General features: G+C 40.8%; 1 protein-coding gene across 2 annotated transcripts in view; it reads right to left on the bottom strand.

Annotated features, from left to right (window-relative positions):
- Positions 1-18,785, bottom strand: part of HBT (CDC27 family protein) — a 167,206-nt gene that overhangs the window by 90,007 nt on the left and 58,414 nt on the right. For both annotated transcript variants that reach the window (XM_087391503.1, XM_087391502.1), the window contains exons 4-7: positions 16,983-17,029; positions 14,013-14,110; positions 2,117-2,418; positions 340-519 (exon numbers count right to left, since the gene is read on the bottom strand). In XM_087391503.1, coding sequence (XP_087247629.1) covers positions 340-519; positions 2,117-2,418; positions 14,013-14,110; positions 16,983-17,029 — 627 coding nt within the window. The remainder of the gene's footprint in view (positions 1-339; positions 520-2,116; positions 2,419-14,012; positions 14,111-16,982; positions 17,030-18,785) is intronic.

The raw sequence follows: 18,785 nt of genomic DNA on the forward strand, positions 1-18,785 counted from the left end.
AAAACGTTTTAGTAATGTGTACAATGACATGTCATCATAATGTGGCATGTCGGGATGTATGCTTATCCAGCATCAGTGTCCTCATTCTTTTTTGGAGGGTACAGTATTAGAAATTGTATATCTTCTGATAACTTTGTAGCCCAAACCGAATCCCATACCTCAAACGCTACATCCTGCCCACCAAAACAAGAAAGAAAACATACCAAAACTTGAAGGCCAAATCGAGAAACAACCCAAAAGACAAAAAGGGACATTTCACCATGTGAAAACTTGCCAATGCAAAAAAATCAGAAATAAACATTGCATTATCGCATTCATAGAGAAGAGCACCAAACAAACCTTCTTCAATTTTCCCTCATCCATCACTTTCCGCCGTTGTTGCTGTCCTGGTGCAACACAAGCTTTTGGTGACACCTCTCCCACTTGGGATGCTAAATAATTTGAGATCCCCAATCCACCACTAGAGCCTCCAGGAATTCCATGCATAGTTCTGTTTAAAGCTGGAGGGCCAGCAGGTATCTAAGATATACAGCCAAAACACCAGACACAAATCAGCCAGAATTTTCAAATTGTTTCATGAAAGTTCTAGATGTGCTCAATCAAATTCTCCCAAGGTATTTCAAAATCTGTGGAACGGTTCTGCCAAAAAACTTTTGGACAGAATCTGAGCTTTTTAAAGAGTTCTATCTGCTTATTCAGCTTGGCTTTTTTGAATTCTTCATCAAACCAAGAATTGCATGGCATTCCCTTACATCTGATTGAATATTTTACATCCTCTAAGCAACACCAGTTCCACAATTGTGATCAAATTTGGCAGAGGCATGCAGTCCTTTAAGGCTTTCAAGCATACGAGGAATCCATACATTTCACAAGCAAAAGTTGTTTTTTCCCCTCATCTTGGGTGACAATCAGAACCAATGCTATGATTAGGTACACCTGGCATAGTGAAGAGTACACAAGCAGTATTGCAAGTTCTCACTCCTTGTGCACAACATTCAGGCATAAGATATACTCGAGAAATTCCATGTGCTGCAACTCATCAGCTGGAAGAGGCAAAGACTTCACTGTTCTGCAATAAAGAAGGGTAATCTAGGATTCACAATGCTAGAATGCTTGAAGTCCGCATTGGCATTCCCCTTGGCAGCAGTTCATGCATAGTGGGAGCACATCAACATGAACCGTACATGCAGGTATACTACATTCGCTGAAAAGCACAGCCTTCCATACAAGAAGCTCTTGCTCGCAACCCTCCTGCACATATCTTCCTCGAAAAATTTAAAGATGTCAGTATTATACAGGGTAATAGGTTCACAAACTCTAGCGAAACTTGCTTTTTAGTGGGACAAACATATCCCAACCCACTAGGACACACTTACACTCCAAACCCATGAGGTAGGCTTGTAGATTCAGACCCAAGTTAACCACAGCTCCATGATATCAACCCTCAAGCTTGATTTAAAAAAGCCAGCCAACGAGGCATAAAATGCCGATTCATCCCCTACTCCAAAAATTGGAACAAAGGGAGAGCCTGCCTGAAACCCCTGAGCTGGCAAGAAAATGCCATGATACAAAATGCATGAGCTGATGCAATGAAGAAAGGGCTGCTTTCAAGGCTGCTCTCTTCAAGAGCTGATGCAGTGAAGAAGGGGCTGCTCTATAGGCTGACCTCCTGGAGAGTCCCAGTCCCCTCCTTACAAGCTTAGCCATTAAAGAATCAGCAAAATGAAGATCTCAGATTCCAGTGGCTTTAAGCTTGTAACGCCTGTTACATGTGCTGGTAAGGGGTCTAAAACACAGTGCAGCCAGTGTAAACCAATGTCAAATAAGAGATCCATTCAATAATATTTTTTAGAACACTTGCTCGCCTTCTAGATTCCACTTATGCCTGAAAGCCAAATTTACACATGCCTGACAGCGTACGCACACACAGGCACACACATGGAAGTAAATCTGTTTTGCTTGCCTTGGGGCATAAAGTAGCAACAGTACTAGTCCTCCAAACAAGGAATACCTTAGAGAGCAAAGATTGGTATACAACTGATTAATCAGAAGTGTTAAAGCCAGGTAAACATATGACATATAGAAAAGAAATTTCACACACAAAGTATACACATACCTGTGAAGGACCTGGAGAAGGAGTGGTATAGGAAGAGATGCCTCCTAAAACTGGTGTATGAAGTCCAGCTCCACCCAAACTTGCAACAAAGCTTGTTCCCATGTCACTGATAGTATTTGGTTTTGTATGCTTTGGACTTACATCATGTGAATAAGGAGATCTGTTCAGTTGCAATGCAGATGGTGTTTCAGCATTTTCCACATGCAAAAGGTGTTGAGATTGAAATTCCCACTGTAGCTGATGCCGTTGTAGATGTACAACAGCCAAGTCACCATACAGTGCTGCTGCTTCCTCTTCTGCACCTGAAGGATTATCTGACTTTAACATATGCTACAAGTTAACTTCCATCAAAAAGCCAGAACAAGTAGAACATCCTTGATCAAATTACATAGGCAATTCGAATACAAAAATCCAGCGTGGAAATTGGCTTTTGCAAGGACATGGGAGGTGCGGGAGAGAGAGAGAGAGAGAGAGAGAGAGAGAGAGAGAGAGAGAGAGAGAGAGAATTTATTAGTCTTCGGAAGACTGATGGGTCTATGAGACTATGAGAAACCTAATACAAAGCAATCTGAAAGGGTGGAGCTACTAAGCGAGCATCAACACCCATACTAAATGCTAAATGCTACATAGTCAGAATAGCATCAGTGATAACATCATATCCATCTCCATCATCACTACCACTACATATCATCGGAGTACAAAAAAAGTGAAATCTGGTACAATATCACAACTATAGTTGTGAAAGGGTGGAGCTACTAAGCGAGCATCAACAACCATACTAAATGCTAAATGCTACATAGTCTGAATAGCATCAGTGATAACATCATATCAATATCAATATAGCCATCTCCATCATCACTACCACTACATATCATCGGAGTACAAAAAAAGTGATATCTGGTCCAATATCACAACTACAGATCCCCCCCCCCCCAAATCCCTCCTTCTCAAGGATGGTGAGGGAGTGGTAACAGGAAGCCAAAGAGAGACTAATGTCGACTGCCAGAGGCCGTGGCCATGCGCGATCTCCTAGCTGTGTCTCTGCATCTGACAAGGGCCATGGTAACCCCTATCGGTCACGCTCCAACACTAAACATGGAAGGAATGTCTCCAAAAGTAATTTGTGCATCCGTCCTTTGTCGGGAATATCACGTCACTGACTCTGGGTCACGTCCGTGTCGGAACCCCATAGGGCAAGAGCCTGTGTGGTCCGGCTGAAAAAACTCAGTGATCATACTCTGAGAGTAATCTGCCAGTGTGCCCTGTCCCTGTCTCTGAGATCTAAGTAGGCACTCTTGGTGTCTGATCATCTCATAATGTGAGCGGCCAAACATCTCTGATCTGGAGCAGATAGAAAGCAAGATAGCAGCCTGGAACCATCATGAAGAGACAAAAATAGCGCCCTCGAATCTCATAGTATACTAGGCATCTGAAAATGAAGTGCTCCTACGACGCGATCTCCTATCGATCACATAAGGTGCATATGCACCTCTCCCTGGGTACTCCCCCAGCTCGACCACTCTCAATGCGGAGTCGATGTGAAGAGACCCGGAACTACCCAATAGCGATCCTTAGTGAATGGGGCAGATGAATCCGGTATAACCTAGAGTATCAACAAAGCCCTCCTCTAAAATGCATAGGCAGTGGTCTCTATAGAAGCTAAGCTTCACTGGAAGCTCAATTGGCTCCGAACAAGTCCGGAAAGTATGTAGCTGCTTGGTCCCCACGTATGACCTGGTTAACCTCGTGATACCCAAGTGGAAAGAAAGGCACATCAATGCCCTACTGTAAGGGAGAAAGTCTATCCATATGGAGCCCCAATCTCTCGAACCACCAGACTGTGTGTGCATACCAACATCTTTGATCATCCACAGCTACTAGTGCCATAGATGAGGATAGAGCTAGCCAAGGTAGTCTATGACGTCCGAAGGTACAGTCACCGTGCCATCTAACACACCATAAATAAGTGATGACCTAAAATGATGCGTCAAGCTGTAGTGGGGATGATCCAAACTCGGCCTGGATGATCTGGTCGGGAAGCAAGAGCTTACTACGAATCATCTTTGCTAGCATGAGAGCCTATAGACACTCCACATGACCCCAACTCTGGACTTGAAAGATCCGGCCACCAACAAGGGCTACCATACATCCAAACTGGTCTAACCAATGAATCAAATAAAAGGGCCTAGGTCTAGGAGTCCTGGAAGTGCGAGTGGAAGCATTGCCTCTCTAACCTCGCTAGCAACACATATCCTCTGCTCGGATAAGCCTACATTGTTGGTCTCATCAAAAAAATAGGGCCAGAAAAGAGAACCCCTAAGTATGTGTAGGACAAGACAATCTCAACCGGCGCTCCAACAAGGTGAAACGCTCTCTATGCATAGCCGCTCGAGATGTATTGAAGATCATAACCTTGGTTTTACCGAGGTTGACCCTCAAATCATTTGACTCGCAAAACGACTGTAATGCATCTAGATGTCTCTAGAGGCCCTCTGCAGAGGAGGATAAGAGTACCACATCATCTACGTATAGTAAAATCGGAATAATAGTGATAATGGACACCCTTGTTTGACTCCAATAGTGCTCATGATCTTCTTTGTCCACCCTGCACTAGTTTAGACCCCACCTGAACCCTCTCGTAGAGTGCCATAACGGCCTACATGGTCCTTGATCATAGTCCAACTCTTGCGAGCGTCTGATAAGGCGGGCTCAATATTGTATCAAAGGCTTTGCGGAAGTCCACAAAGCAGCAATAGACCCTCTGTTTCCGTGCTCTAGCCTCCTCAATGACCCCCCTAAGCGTGAGTATGTGATCTAGAGTCCCATGATCATATTAGACACGATACATCATACATCTTGTATCTATTTTTTCACCATTGATTCACTCATATAAATTATATTTTTTGAAAGTTAAATCTTTATATAAATCTGTGGTTCCAAGCTTTAAATTGTAGACCTGAATGATGAATTCTAAATCATAACGACTTCAACCTTGAACTTTCAGTTCTTCTCAAGTTGAGCTTTTATCTCCCTTTGTGCATAGAGCAATCATCAATGTTCTTACATCAAGTACCATAAGATAACCCGCACCCCCCCCTCGTGTGGCCCCGCCCTCGCCCCCTTCCCCACACAAAAAAAAAATGCACGATCCCAATCTATGGCTCTGCAAGTGTCAGTTAACAGCAAACCTTATAATACAATTGTCCAATGTAAATCAAGTCAAGGTAGAAAACGTACAATCACTCCAAGACAAGAAACACAATATCTCTGGCTTTGGGTATTGCTTCCGGAAGGATACCCAATTTCGCCTATGGCCTCCATCATTAGCTCGAGGCAATCTAAAGTGCAAGCGGTTTACATTATGGAAAGAAACTCCTCTACCATATCACCCATCTGGCTGAACTGCGAAACAGATGTCAAGTTGAGTATTGGGCAAATATAGGTGTGAATCACTCCACCAATACTTAATGATGTCTACCAAAGTATATTGTCCTTCCTAAATAGGTTTGCATTTGCCTCTTATGGAAGATGGCCTACAATGCTCCATCTTCAAGGACTTCAAAAAAATTCCAACTAAAAAGTCCAAGATCTACCGTCTCGAGCCCTGTCTCCAAAAGAGAGAATTTCTTGATCTCCAAGAGGTCCACTATCAGACTCTTTGTCTAATTTATGATGAGAACAGCAAATGCATATGCATCGTCCTCATCCTGCTTAAATCTAGTCATGCACTATAATGCAAACCATGCTAGTACTTGGCCTAGGATATTTACCCTCCGCGATCTTCATGGGCTATATGACATCATGAGACTTTTAACCATGGCTTTCCAAATGTACCTTGTCTTCTCAAAAGTCAAGAATGGGAAGATGCTTCAAACTAACCATAATCAACACCCTTAGTTTGCTCTAATTCAAAATGTTGACTACTATGAAAAAATAGCAAGTCTTAAAATAGCTTTCACCAAAAAGACCTTCTGGACTGCAACTATGTCCAACCTACAGCAATCACATTAATCACACTCGATTGTTCTTAAAAGCAGCAAACACTTTGAGCTGGAGTGACCTAGTATTCGTGCCCACCTTAACTACTTTCTTGAACAAAAAGCATTGAAAGTTTGCATGGACACACAGGGATGTGAAAGGTATGGCATGTGCCCATTTGGGAAACAGATCCAGCCACTACCGCTGACTAGCAAAGTGCCTAGCATACGGGGAGCAACTGAGGACTGACCTATACCCAAGAAATACAAGTATTTATATCCATCAAAGGCAACAAGAGGAGCAATGTATGGAAAAGCATTGAAAGTTTGCACGGGCACACAGGCTACCTGAGGTTGAAGGTACAGCATGTGCCCATTTGGACTTTTTCCCACACTTGGAGAGATCTGGCCACTACAATTGACTGACAAAATGCCTAGCATATGGGAAGCAACTAAGGACTGACCTATAACCAAGAAATGAAAGAACTTATTCTATCAAAGGCAATAAGAGGAGAAACACATGGAAAATCAGCGCCACAATAAGCCTCTACTAAACGTAAGCTACCAAAAATCAATTAACAAGTAGATTCATCTCAGGATGACCCCTTTAGTAAGCCAGTTTCATTGCTGCCTTTCCATGTAAGGAATCTAACCATTTCCCTTTACATTTTTCCCCACCCAAAAAAAACAAAAAAAAGAAACCAATTTAGTAGCAAGCAACATGGCATCCTACCTGAAAACCCATCAATATTTGCCAAAACAAGGGAATATTCTCAACTCTTCTATGCATGGACATTGATGAGCTTGAAAGCATCATCGCATAAGTTCCATAGACGCAGTCTCCACTAGGCCATGGACCTCTTTCATAGCAACCTCCTTACCATATGATGTCATATATTTGTAGTGGCCAACAAACACTAGCCCTTATAATAAGAAGCAAAAGACGATTGCAAAGAATACACCAATACCCTATTGCAAAGTGGATTGAACAAGATAGATAACTGTACACTACACATTGTACAGTACATTGTATTGATAATAAACATGAATATATACAAGAGAACCCGTTCGAGTTAAAAATAAGGTTAGAGTTTGACCCTATGCCCTTATGTATTACACCATCCTTAACGGCCCCTCTTGAATTGCACTCGGTAAGAAATGGTAAAAGTAGGTTTTCTCTTTCCGCTTACAGATCTCATCTAGAGTCATGACTAGCGTATCATCAACTATGTCATGTGAATATTTATGGCTTCCATGCTAGAGACAATCTGGTGCTCTTTCCTACAGTCTTACCCGTGTACATCAACTATGTCATGTGAATATTTATGGCTCCATGCTAGAGACAATCGGGTGCTCTTTCCTACAGTCTTACCCGTGTACTGTTGAGAGTGCCTACCGAACTGCCATTGTGGGGCTTGTGCTCAAGCTAGTGTTGTTGTAGGGCTTATCTAAACTGTCAATCCGTAGTACTCCGATGTAACACCCTCTCAAAACAAAGCTTGATCCAACTGTATGGATGTCAGAGGAGTACCTAGGAGATCTGTGGGAACTGTGTGCACGTCAAAGTCAAGCATGTAATACAATGACGACAATAGTGTGTCAAGCATAGCAAAGAGGATATACAAGGCTGATGTATGTGTTGAAGTAATGCCAAAAATAGTCAACAGATGTGACTATACATGGATGGCATGTGTGTGCAAGACATATGCAATTATACCGAATCCAAAAGAGAGAAGTCTGTCCAAGGGTCACAAATCTATACAAGATGTGATGAAGTGCAAACTTCCAAGATACTGGGTGGTAGGCTAGATGTATGAGTGTGTACACCGAGGATAGAACCAAATGTGACTATACTTGGATGGCATGTGTGTGCAAGATGTATGCAACTATCCTAAGTCCAAAAGAGAGAACTCTACCCAAGTGTCACAAATCTGTACAAGATGTGATGAAGTGCGAACTTCCAAGATACTGGATGGTAGGCTAGATGTATGTACACCGATGATAGAACCAAATGGACTCATGCCGGTGGGAACTAATTGGGTGATATGGGCAATGGCTCACTTGGATTAGAGAAGTTCAATCTCCTCTACAGTTGTGCTAGTCTACAGCTAGACTACACGTCGATGCGTAAAATGCCAAATTTTATATTTTACTTGTTTGTTTTATGTGTTGGGTAGCTACAATGGATCAGGAAGTAGTTCCCATCATGAGGATTGAAGGATTCTGATTTATTAAAAAAGTCCAAAAGCAAATCTATTGTGCTCACCACGTACAACATAATCTGCTAATCTTTTTTGCTCCCCATATAAGTGGACAATTCCTTCATGATCAAGAGTAATGGCCCTTTGAAATTGGTATCAAACTTGTGAAAAATGATGATATGGATAAAAATGAAGATGTGGCATTATGTGATCATGTAGCAAATTGTGTCCACATCCTACAAAAGTGTACATGTGTAGCATTGTGTGCTTAGGTGGCACATGATGTCGTGGGATGATGACTATGCATGCTGACATTCAACAAATGACGTACCCACTACTCACGTGAAAATGCTAATTGGACCGTTGACATGGCAATCATGATGATAAAGCACTCGATAGGATAATATGCCATATAGTAGTATGTTTACCACTGAGAAAAACTAACATAACTTCTTACAAAAGTGTACATGTGTGCCATTGTGTGCTTAGGTGGCACATGATGTTGTGGGATGACGACTATGCATGCTGATGTTGCACTAATGACGTACCCGCTACTCACGTGAAAATGCTAATTGGACCGTTGATATGCCAATTATGATGATACACCACTCGATAGGATTATCTCCATATAGCAATATGTTTACCACTGATCAAAACTAACATAACTTGGCCTAATTTGAGCTAACCACATGGCCAGAGTTTCTACTTGAGAACCACATTCAACCACGTAATAGAAGACTAGGGATTTGCACCCAAGACGATAATAGGAACCCTTCTTTGAAAAACCAATCATAAATATGACCTTTAAAGAAACCATTAAAACTTCAAGAAACCTTCACTCCTCATGAGAGGAGTGTAACATAAGCAAGGCTAGAATGCAAGAAACACATAATCACACAATGGAAGAATATCTCAAGCTCCATAAAGCCGAGTGGAGAGCTTCCTGAACCAAACCGAAGAGGAATATTAGCGCTATAAGAAGAGCTAGAAAAGAGATGAAGATGTCGCAAGGAGGAGTTCTTGTGCCCTAGCAAGAGCTAGGGCTTACGCCTTGACAAAGCAAGGACTTGCACACTCTCATGCATAGAGCATGAGTGGTTCTTATACCTTGGAAGATCAAGGGGAGATGCAGACTACACAAGATAGGTAATTGTCCGCTCTCTCCCCCTTGATCCTCCAACATGGTATCAGAACCACTCATGCTCTATCCATGAAAGAGTGCAAGTCCTTGCTTTGTCAAGGCGAAAGCCCTAGCTCTTGCCAGTGCACGAGTCCTCCTCAAGGCATCTTCATCTCTTTCCTAGCTCTTCTTGTAGAGCTCATCTTCCTCTTCGGTTTGGTTTAGGAAGCTCTTGAGCAAGGGTAGAATGCAAGAAACACATTATCACCCAATGAAAGAATATCTCGAGCTCCATAAAGCAGAGTGGAGAACTTGTAGTCTAGCTGTAGAGTAGCACAACTATAGAGGAGATTAAACTCCTCTAATCCAAGTGAGCCATTGGCCATATCACCCAATTAGTGAGTCCATTTGGTTCTATCATCGGTGTACACACTCATACATCTAGCACCCAGTATCTTGGAAGTTCGCACTTCATCACATCTTGTATAGATTTGTGACACTCGGGCAGAATTCTCTCTTTTGGACTCAGGATAGTTGAATACATCTTGCACACATGCCATCCATGTATAGTCGCATTTGTTGACTATTTTTTGCATTGGTTGCACACATACATCAACCTTGTATATCCTCTTTGCTATTGTTGACACACAATTGTCATCATTGTATTACATGCTTGATCTTTGGAGCAGACGCAAATCTTCCATCTCATGACTTGGTTCACAAAGTTCTTAGGTACTCCTCTCACATCCACATAGTTGAATCATGCTTTGTTTTGAGAGGATGTTACATCGGAGTATTGCAGAGTGACAATTTAGATAAGCCCTACAGCAACAGTTTGAGCATAAGCCGCACAGTGGCAATTTGGTAAGCACACTCAATAGTACACAAGTCCTCCTCCTAAAAGGCATCTTCTTCTCTTTTCTAGCTCTTTTTGTAGAGCTCATTTGGTTCAGGAAGCTCTCCACTCCGCTGTATAAAGCTCGAGATATTCTTTCATTGGGTGATTATAAAATCAAGACCGTTGACCACCCCTCATCCTAGTTCAACAAAGTTGCTTGCATAGGTGCCCCCACCCCGCAACTACTTGGATGAACAGACACAAGCACCTTGCAACCAAGGACGCCGCAAGCTTCTCAACCTCCGCTTAAGACGAACCAAGTTATGCATTGGGTGGTAGTGCAACCTTGTGGAAGCCCACCGACAAGCCAAAGAAGGTCAGACAATATTCAAGAAAGAGATTCAAGGAGACATCGTCTTGTTGATTTACCAGGCCTCACTCTATAGATGCCTAATCAAGCCCGAGCTAGCCCCAAGTACCGTCAAGCTTCACCCAATGAGGACACAATAATGAATAATGATCACGTGAAATATTAAGGGTCTCACCTCTCGTTGGAAGAGTGCCAACCAAGCCATCAAGACGGCACACGACCAAGTCCTAACAAGGATGATGGACTTAGTCATTTCAAACACAAGGATTCCCTTACCATCATTAGCTATAGGTAGCAAAATAGTGTTCTTGAATCCAATAAGCCCAAAATGTTAATTTCAAGGTTGTTCAAACACGTAACACACTACATGTTAGATACATGTGTCTCAAGACCTTAAAGATTAAGCCACTTAACAAAATCATTTTTTTAATATAAAATAATATTACGTATATAAATATATGGATTTTCTATAGAAAATTAAATGTGTAATGGGCATAGGACATATAAATTACTTATATAAGAATAATGAATTGATTCCAAAGTTCAAAATATCAAGAATTTAGTTTTCAATTGAAGTTCGACATCCCTTTCTTTTTTAACATTTAGTAGCATGAGCATAGCTTGGAATGAAACAAGGTCTTTACAAACCTACTCAAAGGCAACATTCTTGTTAACAATCATCTTGCTCTTTTCCTAACAATTTTCCCCACATCCCAACAAGAGTGCCAAACATGGGAGATCATTTTCACCTCCTCCAATGGCTGATGACATGTACAGTCCCAATTTATTACTTATAAGACAGAGTACCCCACGTTTACTCAGCTTAATTTATGTCAAATTCAGCATTCATGTCCAATCATATGCTGACTCCTTTGCATTTGTCATCACTTTCTAGAATGACAAGCTAGCGGTACTTTTGTCCTTGTCTAACATAGTCTTTGTTTTGTCCATTTTTGGACTCATCCATTGTCTTGGCATAGAGATCATTTTTGAATTTTTTATTCCATGCGTAAGAAAGCAAGAACATCCACATGGAACACTACGGCCTACTGCCCCCAGCCGCATAGTCTAGCACCATGTTTTGCAATTGATGTATGCATAACAAGAGTGCCTTGAAGGCTTCTACAATTTTGATGTAGAGGGATAGAGAACTGCAAAATGAACACACTAGATCATACAAATGAAGAATTGGAATCCAAATGAAGTTGTTCTGTCAAAAAAAGAAATCTTGCTCAAAAGGCTCAAGACAGCAACTAGATTACCTTAAATTTTTTGCTAGAAGATGAAATGTATGCAAGTTTTAGGTAGAACAATCGTGGGTCGAGAGGTGGACACATTGGAGCAAACAGAGAAAGAAACAACCTTTGGAGGTGGAGTTATGGCCAAATTTGGAATTCGTTTACAAGGGAGTTCAAAACCACAAGACAGACAGGAGCAAGAAAGCAGCTTTATCATATGGAACTTTGAGAGTAGGGAACTCTTATCTTACAATGTAAACATGCTCACCTTTGGGCTGGCCCTACAGACTATGCTCCTCATCAAAAGCATGGAGGACATCATCATCACAAAAATCACATCTTAGCCATTTTCTCGATGTCGACCTCAGGTCTCCTCGTGGCCATCAAAGGCACCTCTTTTTCCCCCAATTTAGTTTGACTATGCATTGATTGATTAGCAAAATGGATGTGTAACACGATGTGGTGAGGAAGTTCACATTGTGTGTTCTACAGCAGATTATGTGATCCTTGCAAAGGATAAATGTGGCCTAGAAAACATAACTCCCCAGTATGCACAAAACATTGCTAAGACGATAGTATGGTCAATGGGGCTTGGGCTTGCAACATCGCCCCTCAGCAGGGCCCTTCCTCATTGCAATAAATCTAACTCACCTATGTAATTGCAATAGGCAGCAAGAAAGAAAGACATAGTTTGGTAGCACCATTTATTTGCCAATCCAAGCGCACGTGATCACAAAATTTTGCATAGTAACTAGAAATTGTAATGCTTCTCTTGTACAACTCTCTCCTGAAACGCAATCCATGTAACACGTGGTTTCATAGGCAACAAACTAAATGAAATGTTACAAGAAAATAGGAAAAATCTTTTAGTGTTGCGCATTGACCAAGATTATTCCATGCCCTTCAAGTACAATCATCAGTCTAAAATTTTTGAGCTCTTCCCTAAGTTTGGGAGCACACCTTTTGTATTATATCTAGCTTTCTTTTCACTTTAAAACAGCTTTGATTTGTGGAAAACCTCTAGGCTTACAAAATCCTTTTTGTAATCATACTTTTTTAAGTGCATCCACATCTATCGATGTAAGCGAGATGGGTGTATGTCATCACCTTTAGAAGAAAGTATGAAACGGTTCGACATAATTAAGTCATCATAGATAGGGGCCTCGAATGTTACACTAGTAGACAACCATTGTGCAACTCCCACCTAGGACCGTATACTAGAACACATCCTCGAATGTTACGCTAGTCGACAACCATTGTGCATCTCCCACCTAGAACGATATAGTAGAACACAATCCTAAATACAAGAAGGGACTATACTGAAAAACACTAAAGATAACACAGCCCTTAATATACAAGAAGGGGCTATACTGAAAAAGACTAAAGATGAACACAGCCCTTAATATTCAAGTAATATACACTCAAATCAAACTTAATTGAACTACCATGTCAGCTTCCTTTTACTTCCTTGTTTCATCTTTAGAACCTTAATGTGAATAATAAAGATATCTCTACTTGATTCAGTTCCTTTGAAGGCAGATTGCTACCCATAGCGCCCAAGATTTTATACTCATAACCCCCTTTCAAATGTTGTTCTAGCTGCCATTGACATATATGGCATCTCCAAGACTTTCTCAAATCATTGGCACATATATCTGACTTTCTAGCATGTTCAGTCAAAATTTGGCATGAAGATTTAGTTGTATATTATAACCAAATGAGAAGCCCAACTAGAATATACATTAATCATTATCCAAACTAAACGGACATCTATATGGCTAGAACTTCTCGAAGAAACGGCCTAGCTCTCAATCCACGGGTTTAAATATAATATAATCATAGAGTACACAAAATGAAAATTGTACACAGATCTTCCCAAAAACCCTGAAGCCCAAAACCCCCCCTTTTTAAAAAAACAAGGGTTTTATAAGTTTTTTCATAAAGATTAAAAGTAATATTTGATATGCAAAAAATGAGATCTTCATGCAGACAAACACTACACTTTTTATAAAGTTTATTAATGAAGAAAGGACAACACAATAAGTTGAAAAGATACTTGGGTTTCCCTTAGTAAAAATCAAACTCAACCCTCACTCTAAAAATAGTGAAAACAAGGTAAAATTGTCATAAATCAAAAGAAATACACACTTACCAAGCACACACAAGTCTTCATAAGCGGACCAAAAAAAAGGATCCAATGATAATGCCTGTGTGTAATGTTGAATGGATGCTTGCCTTCGATCCGTATACCTACCACAATGTGAGAAAATAAGTGGATGAAGAAAGCAATGCAAATATTATTTTAAATGTAATTAAAATTTATCGGCATTTTAAAAAAAATTATCCTCATAACAAGCTTGACATTACAAACCCACCCACAACATACATGATAAAGGAGATTTCCTCCTCTTCAAAAAATCCACTTATGCATTTGCTTTTTAATAGTCAATAAGACAAAAATTTTGAATGTTGAATTGCTGGTTGGGCTCAGATTATCCTACTATAATTCAGGAGTATGCATGATAGAATGTCCTTCGAAGGCTTCACTTGTACAAAAGCATCTACATTCCAAAGATCAAACAGTTTTTCTGGATTCCTCTATAATTTTTCTGATAAGGTTCAGTAAACAAGTCTACTAAAGCAATTTCGCTCCGCTAACGAACAAACATAACACAAGTAAATTACTTTTTCCTCCTGAACGACAATATTAAAGCGCATCCCTAAACATAGAGAGCAGCTAACACTAACTCCAAAGCTAACTTTCAAAGTCAATCACAACATGTCTGGGAAAAGGACTTTCTCCTATAGCAACATGAATCGCCATGCATCTTTTAGGAAGACACAAGTACATCAGCATCAGCTACTCCCAATCTTACCCTCGATAGCCTAGGCTTTATATGAAATACCCCGCTCTTATGTTAGCCAACAACCATTCAAATTACATACACAAAGTAGCCTAAGCTACATGGCTAACAAACCAAATCGTTGTAAAGATTTACAAACTCCGCATTCGTTAGAAAGACACAACTACATCAGCATCAGCTAGTCCTAATCTTACCCGACATAGCCTAGGCTTTAAATGGAGTATCAAGCTCTTATGCCAGCCAAGAACCATTCAAATTACATACACATAATATCCTTAACTAGCCTTCAAAGATCGCTTGTGTATCCATACTTAATTTTAGAAAACGTTTCATAAAGATTACTCCGAGAATTTGTTCTGAAACATATCATCCATGCACCTAATACCAAACACATCAAAGGCCGTCCCATAGACTGAATTGTCCCTATTAATAACCCAATTTTAAATTTATTCAATCCACTCATCCCAATCTTACTGGGAGAAATTGATTAAAAAAGAGAACCTTCAAGTCTAGACGGTTAACAAGACCTTAACGAGATTACACATTTTCCACAGCAGCTTCAAAGAAACTCATTCGTGTTCTAGATCTCCTTTTTTATCTTATAAAAACTCTTAGTACACCTATTTTCAAACTCAAAAGCACTTTAAGCTCATTATAAGAAAACTTCTATGCGAGGAGTTCTTTTTTATAATTAACAAGCCATATAGGTCCATGCATATCAAGGCTTGAACCATGCTACTACATTGAGTCCTGACAAGATTTTCAGTTTAGGTGATTCCAAATTGTCTAGGTTACGTCTAGAAAGCCTAGGAATTGCACAAACACGCCTCTAAAATCAAGATTCTCAGCACCTCTTTTCTTATATTAAAGAAAAGAGATACCCAGTGTGTGTGGAGAAGCATTTGGATAATATTTTCACCATCCTCCTGCCACATATTATACGCAGCACATGCTATCCCAAAAACAGAGATTTGAATAGCCTCAAAAATCACTTCCATGTCTCTTACGATCAAGAAAAGACATGGCAAGAACAACTGCATGCAAAGGAAGAGGGCTGGAAAAATAGTATGCTCAACTGTAGCAGCAATATGACATTCACAAGCATGCCTGGACACCAAAAAAGGGGATATGCAATGCCACCATGAGGACATGGCTAGAACAATTGCAAGCAAAGGAAGAGGGATGGAAAAAATAGTAGGTTGAGCTGTAGCACCAACATGACATTCACAAGCATGCCTACGACACAGAAAAGGGAGATATGCAATGCCACCATGAGGACCAACAAGTCAGGCTAAAGCAAGGGTTGACGATGCTGCAAGACAAACGCGCCTCTATGTTGTCTAAGAATGCCGAGTCTGAGCTTAATTTGGCTAACTTAAAAAGTCAGCTTGCAGTCATGGAAGAAAAACATGTGCAAGACCTCTCCTAGCTTCATTTGGTGGAGCTAACAATGCCATGCCCAAAGTAAACATACAGATTTGGATAAGTCTCATGAGGCTTTATGGACAGAGCTGCCATCCCTTTGAGCTGAACTCTCTCTCAAGACAGCGAATATGACTAATACACATCTTGGATACTATCACTACAAAGAGAATATGAAGGCCTGTGCAATTATCCCGGATACCATCAAGAAGGACGACAATGGGCAGCCCAATGCAACCAGAGCTCCGTGACACAGTTTTCTTTTGATGTACATAGTTTCTGCTACAGTTTGTATCTCTTTAAGCTAATGTTATCTGCACACTATACTTTTCTCTGAGTTAATTTTTCTCTCTCTCATTCACACAATTATAAGGCCACATGCAATTACATTTTTATTTCCGTATTTTATCAAAGCAAAAGGCACCCATAGATGCAGTTGGCCATTATTCACTTGGCAACCTAACAATAGCCCTCCTATTCACCAGGACAATGAATGATAATGACAAGGGAGTCGTTATAATGATATTCTACAAAACATACTCAAGTTGTTTTGATCCTTTTCTTCACAGCATCCATTAAAAGTTCCAAGTTTTACATGTTCAAGTTAAATGACAATAATCTTTAGGAAGTTAGTAGATAAGATAAAGAATAAATTTAAGTCCCTATACACTTCTCAACCATTAAACATTAGCATGAAAGAAATCATTGGCTCAAAAAACAAGTCTGATGCATCATTTGGAAATGCCTAAACTATAACCCAACGAATTAATGTAATTCTAAAATACATGAAAATCATTCACTTTACAACATAACATTATACTTATGTGAACTCTCACCTGCATATTAACCCTAGCATATAGTATCCAGCTGCCCCATGTGGCACCTGAAAATAAACGATCAGTCAACGAATCCAACATCTCTTCCACGTACCCCCACCCACCCACCCACACCCACACCCCCCCCCCGAACCCATCCCCACCAAAACCCACCCACCCACCCCTACACCCTCACACCCACACCCACACCCACCTACACCTACATCCCCACCCACCCACACCCCTCCCAATCCCCCTACCCCCACACCCAAACCCACACCCACCCCACCCCCACACACTCCCACCCACCCCACCCCCACCCCCACACGCTCCCACCCACCCACCCACCCCTACATCCCCAACACACCCACCCACAAAACCCCCCCACCCACCCTCACAATACTTCAGAGAATTGATGATGAACTCATTTACAAATTAGCTCTATTAGAAGGACGATAAAATAAATCCAGCTTTTCATGTGGTTACTTGATGTACACGCCACACAAATCGATAATATTTGGTTGATTGGAAGGGCGATTCAAAAGAACATACTTCGGAGAGTGAAAGCAAACTTACAAAAGGTTTCCACAATTATTTCAAAGGACGTAAACAAACTTTAAAGAAAAAGAAATGTGTGAGACAAGGATATTCAGTTATTACACATTAGGACTAGGCCTAAAAGTAGTAATCCATGGGTTAAACAAATAGCGTTAGCATAAGTAGCTTAGATAAGAATTGTGTTGATTCTAACACGCCTCCCTCCCAATGTTCTTTTAAGGCCAATGTTAGGAAATTAAGCGCTTTGGTTTGGGACAAAAAGCCTCGACGACATGATATTCTTTTCTTTTCTTTTTTTGAAAATCTATGTTGACGGCGAAAAACAGCAAAACTTTGACAACCTGTATATTTCAAATACACATCCTGATCTATCTGGCGAATCTGCAAGCAATCAAAGAAAGATTGCTGCAGAGAACGCTTAAAGAAAGCAAACAAAGAAAATTTGGGATCACTAAAGACTTAACGATTGTGGTATGTCCATAAAATCCAAAGTGCCCAATAGCGAGCCCAAACAAAGAAAAGATGAAACTATGGTCGCTGTGGATGAAAACCAAAGAGCCAGAAAAATTTCCCAAAGAGAACAGTCCTCACTCGTAGCCTCTATCGAAGAGAATCGAGAAATTGCCGAGAAGACGGGCAATGCCAGAATAAATGAGGCATCTCCTGAGTAATCAGACACCAATGACACAAAGCAGGAGCAATGTGCCTATGGGCGAGCAATTGTCCAGATGGAAAATTTCCTAGAAGCACTCGCCATAAAAAAACATGTTGCCGAAGTGGAACCTTGTATGCCCAAAGTTGCCGTAATCTTTTCCTCCACCACTTAGCCGGCCTATGCATCTGCCAAAGAGAATTACCCCTTTCTGAAACCTAGGGTTGAGGCAAAAAGATTTTGTATAATGCAGGCACAGTAACCTTCGACGGGGGGAACGGGGTGTCCGTCATTTTAAATGATTTTTCCACACAAGCGAAGTAGGAGTCAGATAAGTACCACCAACTCTACAACACTTGAATTTTGCTGCAAAATAAATCTCTTTTCTGAGATTACAGCAGCTCATTTTCTCTCTTGTATTACTAAAAGGAAAGAATGGAAGGGGAAGGGCTCACCTCCTTCGGAAGAGGATACTAGTTACAGACATATTGAGTATGATAACCCCCGCATAGAATTACCTTCATCTCTCCTTCAAGAACCTCTTGATAGAGAGTTCTCCTTTAAAAATGAAGGGAGAAACGAGTCCATCCAAGAACAAGCTGCTACTGAGTTTA

This window comes from Dipteris shenzhenensis, chromosome 20, assembly GCF_047967505.1.
Source record: "Dipteris shenzhenensis isolate YYH24624 ecotype China chromosome 20, Dip_SZ_1.0, whole genome shotgun sequence".
Classification (NCBI taxonomy): Eukaryota; Viridiplantae; Streptophyta; class Polypodiopsida; order Gleicheniales; family Dipteridaceae; genus Dipteris; species Dipteris shenzhenensis.